This window comes from Lampris incognitus, chromosome 1, assembly GCF_029633865.1.
Source record: "Lampris incognitus isolate fLamInc1 chromosome 1, fLamInc1.hap2, whole genome shotgun sequence".
Classification (NCBI taxonomy): Eukaryota; Metazoa; Chordata; class Actinopteri; order Lampriformes; family Lampridae; genus Lampris; species Lampris incognitus.
Window position 1 is genome coordinate 121384585 of NC_079211.1, and position 9021 is coordinate 121393605.

Genomic DNA, 9021 nt, shown 5'->3' on the forward strand with positions numbered 1-9021 from the left:
ATGTGAAATACTCAACGCGATGATTTATAACGCCGTACAGCTCATCACAATGTACTGATACTAAGCAACAATAAAGAACAAATGCGAACAGTGGCTTGACTTTAATTGCACGAGTCAGTTTTAATGTCAGGTATGCCAGCTTGCCTCGGTGTGTGATGGAATTTGTCCCAGCGTGCGTTATCCTTCCCCCTCTCTCGTAATAGAAGAGCAAATTCTGCCATGCACGTGGCGACGAGGAGGATGACCAAAAAAACAAAACACACAACAACAAAAAAAAAACGTTGAGAAAATACAAACAGGCATTCAAGTAACTTGGACTCCAAAGAAGATTTTAAGTTCTTTATAAATATCTTCAGATAAATATTGTCGGTATATATACAAGCATAACATTTTCCATTTTCGATGCACTGCACATTTTGCTAAGCAACACAAAAAAGGTGCCACAGGCCTCATTCATAAACACGTAGGCCTAGCCTATAATATGTGTATCGAGCCTGTGAGACAAAATCAATTATAAACAGTCATCAACAGCCTGAACGTGTAGGACAGACCTGCAAACAATACAAGCAGAGGTGGTACAATCGGATCCGCAAACAAATGTAGATTGTATAAACACTCTCTTTGGGTTTAGCCTATATCCTTACTTGATTGTTTGTTAGTGCCACATTATAATATATGTAGTAAATGCCCGGCAAATTTGTGCAAATAAATTATAATTGTGTATGGCCCGATGCAAACCTCCTATATAGTGTCCCAAAGACGCACGACGGAAACGCTTCTCCCGAGTCAAAGGAATCAAAACGGATCAGAGAAAGAGGACTGTACCGGCGCAGCGGTGCGGGGATGCATCTGGTTTTGGGGGATTTAATGTCATGCGCCAGCCGTATTTCTCTGATCCAATTTAAATTTCACAACACAACTAAATGTTTGTTTGTTTTTTGTTTCTGTTTTTTTTTTCCCCAGCTCCCGCGGTGCTCACCGTAAACTACGTACATGGTCATACAGTAAATATTTCGCGCCATTAGAAAGATACTTAATTCTCCTGCAGTTTCCCGGGTTAAGACAGGAGGAGAGCCGGATGCAAAGGGTTGCCTTTTCCATCCAGAGGCTCGCTTTTCTCCAGCATTGAGGCCGGTGCGCACAGCGGGTGGGCAGCGCCGGACTGCAGCCCAGTCAGGCCGGGCACGACCCCCAGGGACGGAGTGGCCTTGATGGGCACGGGAACAGCGGGCAGACTTTGCCCGTTGGCATTGTGGTAAAGGCCCTTCATGGACACACCGAAGGGTGCATACTCGGAGGAGCTGGGCACCGGGACACCGCCCATGGTGTCCGACAACATGCCGACGTGCGGCCACACTGAGCTGACCACCGGGTAGCCTAGGTGGTGCATGACGGAGCTGAGGGGCAGCCCGCTGGCCATTACACCCTTATAGTCCCTACCTATGATATTCTCGATGGCGAACGGGTGTTTAAACCCCCCGGCCTGGGTGCAGGGGATGCCGCTGTAACCCTGGAAGTGCGGCAGCCGGCTCATGGTGTTGGCCGGCCCTGATGCTGCGTGGTCGTGGTGCCCGGACGCCGCGCCCAGTTTGCCCCCCGGGTGGTGGTGGTGGTGGTGCTGTTGGTGGTGGTGATGGTGAAAGTAGTGCATCATCGGGGAACTCTTGCAAGTCATGTGCTCGGTGCGCAGGAGCTTGAAACGCTTTCTCCTCCTCAGGAAACTGCCGTTCTCAAACATGTCTCCGCAGTCCGGGTGCAGGGCCCAGAAGCTGCCCTTCCCCGGTTGGTCGGGTCGCCGAGGGATTTTGATGAAGCAGTCGTTAAACGAGAGGTTGTGTCTCAAAGAGTTCTGCCACCGCTGCGTGTTGTCACGGTAGTAAGGAAAACGATCCATGATAAATTTGTAGATGTCACTCAGAGGGAGCATCTTGTCAGCTGAGTTCTGGATAGCCATGGCCGTTAGAGATATATAGGAGTAAGGAGGCTTCTGGTCACTGTAAGAGTTCTTACCAGGACGAGGCATGGTTGGATTACCGTTTCCGTATCACGTTATACACAGTTCAGTCACACTGATTTTTAATCTAAATCCCAATATACATGTATATTCTACAAATATAAATCGATTAGCTTCAAACTAGTCAGCATCTGACGCATCTTTTCCAAAGTTCTGAGCCATCCGATAAAACACGCGGCTATTCAGCTGCTTTACCTATTGTGCATATCGATTAACACGTCGTCCACACGCCCGGTGCCGTCAAACGACTTCCACAAGAAGCCTCTGCATCACAGGGAACTTTCTCAAAGTCCTTTTCTCTGCCTTTGCTCCAGCTGGCGCGCTTGGCGCTTTGCGTAAAAGTCGGCGCCTGTGCGTAAAAGTTGGAGGGGAATAGTCCTCTTCGCGGGATTAGTAGTCAAATGATTTCGAGTTTAGCTATAGAAGAATAGGACGTAAGGGGAAAAGACAGGGCACGGGCAGTGCTATTCCTCCTCCTCGTTTCCTCGTTTGCGCCTTTGTAAGTTTGGTGAGCAGGCGAAAGGAGTCCTGCAAGACACTGGCTCAGTTATCACGCAGCATGGAGACACTTAGAGGACACGTCAGGAGAGAGAAGAGGGCGATGTGTGTGTGTGTGTGTGTGTGTGTGTGTGTGTGTGTGTGTGTGTGTGTGTGTGTGTGTGTGTGTGTGTGTGTGTGTGTGTGTGTGTGGAGTGGGTGGGTCGGAGGGTTGGTGATGAGGGGAGGGGTGCGGTGAGGATAAAAAGGAGGGGGGCTGTGCTCATCCGTGCGTTCGCCTCTGATCGTTCCGCGTGTTTGCCAATCAAGGAGCCACGCATCAACCAAGAGCAGATTGAATTGGCCTGACTAGTATTAAGCTTGTAAACAGATGTCTCATCTTGATAATGACAACATCAGTCGATGGTCATGGTGAAAACAAGAAGGAGAGAGAGAGAGAGAAGGAGAGAGAGAGAGAGAGAGAGAGAGAGAGAGAGAGAGAGAGAGAGAGAGAGAGAGAGAGAGAGAGAGAGAGAGAGAGAGAGAGAGAAGGTGTTTATAAAGCTATCGGCTTCCACGTGAGACAGCTATCAGAGTGAATAAGAACAGACACTGAGTTAAGATGTTTGATTTTCGGCAGTGTAACTTTAGTGTAGGTCCTGTGAAAAAAAATTAGTATGTATATTGTTCCTCGTCCAGAAAATGAGTACTGCTTTATGCCCATATATATATAAAAGTTACAAACATTTGCTTGAGACTTGATATAGACATCTATCACACGAATTCATACAGCACTTTTTAATTCTGCAATTCGTCATCAGGAACAATCAGAATACCCGATGAGACAAAATTACATTTGGTCAGGTGAAACGCCGGCCATGTAAAGGGCAACTTTACACACAGCTTACTCGCCTATTGCCAACCGGATAAACATAACTGGATTACCTTCAGTGAAAAGCATCAATTTAAACTACAGCCGTATGCAAAGTGAGAATGAATGCAACGCGGCGACGCCCACAAACGCAGTATGTTTTGATATGAAGTCCGCTCGACCGCACTTTCAGTTTGCAAACAATACACCAAGTCTTCCTTTTTTGTGCAAAATCATCACACGCACGCGTGCGCGCGCACACACACAAATGCTGTTGTTGATTAATTGCAGAGAGGGGAGTCCGGCGGCCGGCTGTCTGTTCAAACACTCTCTGGTGAATCCTACAAGGATGTAAACAAACTTCATCCCCGGAATGGAGTGCGATCGGCGGAGAACAACAAAAGCTGCTCCTCTTGCGCTCCTCTCACTGGCCAGGTGTCATGACTCGGTCCTTGACGGCGCCCGTCTCCTCCGGTGCCCCGGCGGGCCCCGGAATACATTACAATAATTAAGCCTTGCGTGATTTAGCCTCATAGGAGAGAAGTCCAACAATGTAATTAAGGGCAAGCGCACTAGATCAGATATGAATATTCAAAACTGTGTCAATTAATTAGCCGGTATATCTCTTGTTATGTCTCAGTCCTTCAGGCCCACTCCAAAGGTCAATCACATCGACAGAGAGCATATTTTAAAAACGTAGTGCGTTTGCCAGAGAGGCAAAAATCTACTTTTGGGTGTAGTCCTTCCACATTTATACATCCACTCCTAAATAAAGACGTTTGCTGTGTTTGTGTTTTGTTTTCTTGTGCAATTGTTTTCCTGGCGTCTGAAAAATTAGTTTTGAAATTTTTAGGTCCTCAGAGGCTAAGGCGGGTAAAGGATCCTCTTTAAACGCCCAGGAAAGATCAATATTAAATCTGTTTTCACAAAGGGGGCCGTTAAGTAGACACCGTGGCTAATCTGCATAACAAAATTAATTAGGTAGTCTAAGGCAGTCTTCGCCTGCACACAACTCCTGGACAAATAAGTAGTTGTAAAGCACACCTTCTGGGCATACGGAACATATGCTGGAATTATCCTTAATTGACTAATTACATAAATTACTCATTAAGTTTACAGCACATCAATTATAAGAGATGTATCAATTAATTTTGCATAAATTACAAGCGGCACGCTGCAGAAACAGGGTGGCGGGGGAAAATGACGGTCCCCAGGAGGGGGTCTACTCTACGGTGGTGTGAGTGTGAGTGTGAGTGTGTGTGTGTGTGCGTGTGTGTGTGTGTGTGTGTGTGTGTGTGTGTGCTGAGGGTCGTCTGTTTGTTCCTGACTCTAATAATTATTTGTTCAGCTTTAGGGCAGAGATATTCTTTCTCTGTCTACCATTTGGAAAGGCAAAATGTGGGGGATTATCATTATTAGTCTAACGACAATTAGACTAATAATGATAATCTTCAAGACCCCTCTCGAACTCATAAGGGGTGCGTTGTGGCAGAGAGAGCCATTTAAATCAATTAGAGGAGCCTATTGTTTTCAGTGCACACTGAACCAGTTTGGGACTTCATCGTGTCAATGCTGTAAGCTAGGCTGCCATCGGTCGGTGTATAATGGGAAGTGATTTAGAGGCAACAACTTCCCTTTGCACAACACCTCTCTGGTTTCTCATTAGACAGCAGGATAGCATACGTAGGTGTGGGTGGATTGTCAGGGAGGGGTCTGTAAACCAATTTTCTCCCAAAAGCTAGGATAATTGCCATAATCTATGTCTATATGTGTTTAGATAATGCATGTATGTCTTTAATTTCATGTTTTGAAATGACACACAAGGAACTGCACGTTATGCAGCAAGGGAGGAGGATGCAAATCAATGAGAGGTTGGGTGATTTTTCTTGTTATCAAATGTTACACACACAGACACACACACACACACCAACTTAGAGTAGCCCCCTTCCTGAAGACCGTCCTGGGAACCATATGCGATGGACTGGCGGCCTGTCCAGGATGTCTCCCTGCCTGCTGCCCAAGGACTGCTGGGATAGCTTCCTGCCTCCCACGACCCTGAGTTGGATAAGCAGTTTGGATAATGGATGGATGGAGATATATATATATATATATATATATATATATATATACACATACACTACCGTTCAAAAGTTTGGGATCACCCAAACAATTTTGTGTTTTCCATGAAAAGTCACACTTATTCACCACCATATGTTGTGAAATGAATAGAAAATAGAGTCAAGACATTGACAAGGTTAGAAATAATGATTTGTATTTGAAATAAGATTTTTTTTACATCAAACTTTGCTTTCGTCAAAGAATCCTCCATTTGCAGCAATTACAGCATTGCAGACCTTTGGCATTCTAGCTGTTAATTTGTTGAGGTAATCTGGAGAAAGTGCACCCCACGCTTCCAGAAGCAGCTCCCACAAGTTGGATTGGTTGGATGGGCACTTCTTGCGTACCATACGGTCAAGCTGCTCCCACAACAGCTCAATGGGGTTCAGATCTGGTGACTGCGCTGGCCACTCCATTACCGATAGAATACCAGCTGCCTGCTTCTGCTCTAAATAGTTCTTGCACAATTTGGAGGTGTGTTTAGGGTCATTGTCCTGTTGTAGGATGAAATTGGCTCCAATCAAGCGCTGTCCACTGGGTATGGCATGGCGTTGCAAAATGGAGTGATAGCCTTCCTTATTCAGAATCCCTTTTACCCTGTACAAATCTCCCACCTTACCAGCACCAAAGCAACCCCAGACCATCACATTACCTCCACCATGCTTAACAGATGGCGTCAGGCATTCTTCCAGCATCTTTTCATTTGTTCTGCGTCTCACAAACGTTCTTCTTTGTGATCCAAACACCTCAAACTTGGATTCATCCGTCCACAACACTTTTTTCCAGTCTTCCTCTGTCCAATGTCTGTGTTCTTTTGCCCATCTTAATCTTTTTCTTTTATTGGTCAGTCTCAGATATGGCTTTTTCTTTGCCACTCTGCCCTGAAGCCCAGAATCCCGCAGCCGCCTCTTCACTGTAGATGTTGACACTGGTGTTTTGCGGGTACTATTTAATGAAGATGCCAGTTGGGGACCTGTGAGGCGTCTGTTTCTCAAACTAGAGACTCTAATGTACTTATCTTCTTGCTCAGTTGTGCAACGCGGCCTCCCACTTCTTTTTCTACTCTGGTTAGAGCCTGTTTGTGCTGTCCTCTGAAGGGAGTAGTACACACCGGTGTAGGAAATCTTCAATTTCTTAGCAATTTCTCGCATGGAATAGCCTTCATTTCTAAGAACAAGAATAGACTGTCGAGTTTCAGATGAAAGTTCTCTTTTTCTGGCCATTTTGAGCGTTTAATTGACCCCACAAATGTGATGCTCCAGAAACTCAATCTGCTCAAAGGAAGGTCAGTTTTGTAGCTTCTGTAACGAGCTAAACTGTTTTCAGATGTGTGAACATGATTGCACAAGGGTTTTCTAATCATCAATTAGCCTTCTGAGCCAATGAGCAAACACATTGTACCATTAGAACACTGGAGTGATAGTTGCTTGAAATGGGCCTCTATACACCTATGTAGATATTGCACCAAAAACCAGACATTTGCAGCTAGAATAGTCATTTACCACATTAGCAATGTATAGAGTGTATTTCTTTAAAGTTAAGACTAGTTTAAAGTTATCTTCATTGAAAAGTACAGTAATTTTCCTTCAAAAATATGGACATTTCAATGTGATCCCAAACTTTTGAACGGTAGTGCATATATATGTGTGTGTGTGTGTGTGTGTGTGTGTGTGTGTGTGTGTGTGTGTGTGTGTGTATAGATAGATAGATAGATAGATAGATAGATAGATAGATAGATAGATAGATAGATAGATAGATAGATAGATAGATAGATAGATAGATATTGCTTGCTGGTTGTCCATCGTATCTGATGATGGTCATCTTCTCCTATTTGTGAGTCCTTTGGTGCCTGAATAGTCCGATCCTGGAAGCACAGTTGTGGTTGCAGACCGGGCATGTAAAAGTGGTGCTGGGGGGGGGCAGGGGTAGCTTTGCGAGCATGCCTCTTCACATGTTTTGCTACACGGTGTTGTGTGTGCTGTTTTTCCATAGACTTCACTCCCTGTGAGACGTGAGAGCGCCAGATGGTGCAGCAGGGGGCAATTTCCTCCAAAGAAGAGAGTTGATCTGGCATCTTTTCAGTGTGGTCTTCATTTGGTCTTTGAACCGCTTCTTCTGCCCACCAGCAGTGCATTGACCAAGGTGTAGTTGGCTGTAGAGGACTTTACGTGGGAGTCGTTGTTGTCTGGGCGTGCGAATGACATGCCCAAGCCACCTGAGTTGATGGTGGTTTAGGGTAGACTCCACGCTATACCTGCCTGCCCGCTCCAACACCTCTGTGTGTGGCACTCTGTCCCCCCAAGTAATGCCGAGGATCCTCTGGAGACATCTCACATGGAAGGCCTCCAGGCTTCTGAGATGGTGGCTGTAGATGGCCCGTGCCTCACATCCATAGAGTAGTGTGGAGATGCACACTGCTCCATAAACAAGCACTTTGGTGTGGAGACTGAGGTTGCTGTTCTGAAAAACCTTTCTGCTCAGACGACCAAAAGATGTTGAGGCTTGTTTGAGGCGGTGTTGGACCTCATCATCCATTGTGCGGGTGTCAGATAGTATGCTTCCCAGATATTTGAAGGCAGGAACAGTGGCCAGTTGTTGCCCTTCTGCTGTGAAGGTTGTTGGGTGGCTTGGGAGGCCGGTACTCATCTGACAGATTACCTGTCTTTTGGGTGTTAATGATCAGTCCCATTCTCCTGTATGCAGTTACAACTGCCGACAGAGTGTTTTGTAGGGCTTCTGGTGTGTGGGCTACCAGGGCACAATCATCGGCATACTGTAGCTCAATGATGTTCTCAGATGTCAATTTGGTGGTTGCCTGAAACCTCCTGATGTTGAACAGGTTACCATCAAGCCTGAAGTCAATGGTGACTCCAGCTTGCTTCTCTATCCTCATTCGTAACAGAGCTGTAACAGAGACTAAGAAGATATTGAACAGGACTGGGGCTAGCACACAGCCTTGCCTGACTCCAGTCTGCACACCAAAGGGCTCAGAACTGTGGTCCCCCACTACCACTCGGGCCATCATTCCTGAGTGAAACTGTCCAAGGATGGTGATAAACTTGGGTGAAATCCAAATTCCTTCAGGACTTGCCACAGCAGGGCCCGTTTAACTGTATCAAATGCCTTTCAAGGGTCTATGAATGCTATGTATAAATCCTTGTGCTATTCTCGGCATTTCTCCTGGAGCTGGCGTGTGACAAAGATCATGTCAACGGTCTCTCTATCCTTTCTCTAGGGTTTACAGAGAATGGTCCGAAAAAGAGAAAATATCCAGTGAGCGGCAGTTCTGTGGGCGAAAATGCCTTGTTGATGCCAGAGGTCAGAGGAGAATGGCCAGACTGGTTCGAGCTGATAGAAAGGCAACAGTAACTCAAATAACCACTCATTACAACCGAGGTATGCAGAAGAGCATCTCTGAACGCACAACCCGTCGAACCTTGAGGCAGATGGGCTACAGCAGCAGAAGACCACACCGGGTGCCACTCCTGTCAGCTAAGAACAGGAAACTGAGGCTACAATTCGCACAGGCTCACCAAAATTG

At 46.1% G+C, this 9021-nt stretch overlaps 1 protein-coding gene across 1 annotated transcript; it reads right to left on the reverse strand.

Moving 5' to 3' along the window:
- Positions 1-1057: 1057 nt before the first annotated feature.
- On the reverse strand, positions 1058-2023 carry foxb2 (forkhead box B2). The gene has a single exon (XM_056294957.1). The coding sequence runs from the start codon at positions 2021-2023 to the stop codon at positions 1058-1060; it is 966 nt and encodes a 321-aa protein (XP_056150932.1).
- Positions 2024-9021: the final 6998 nt, after the last annotated feature.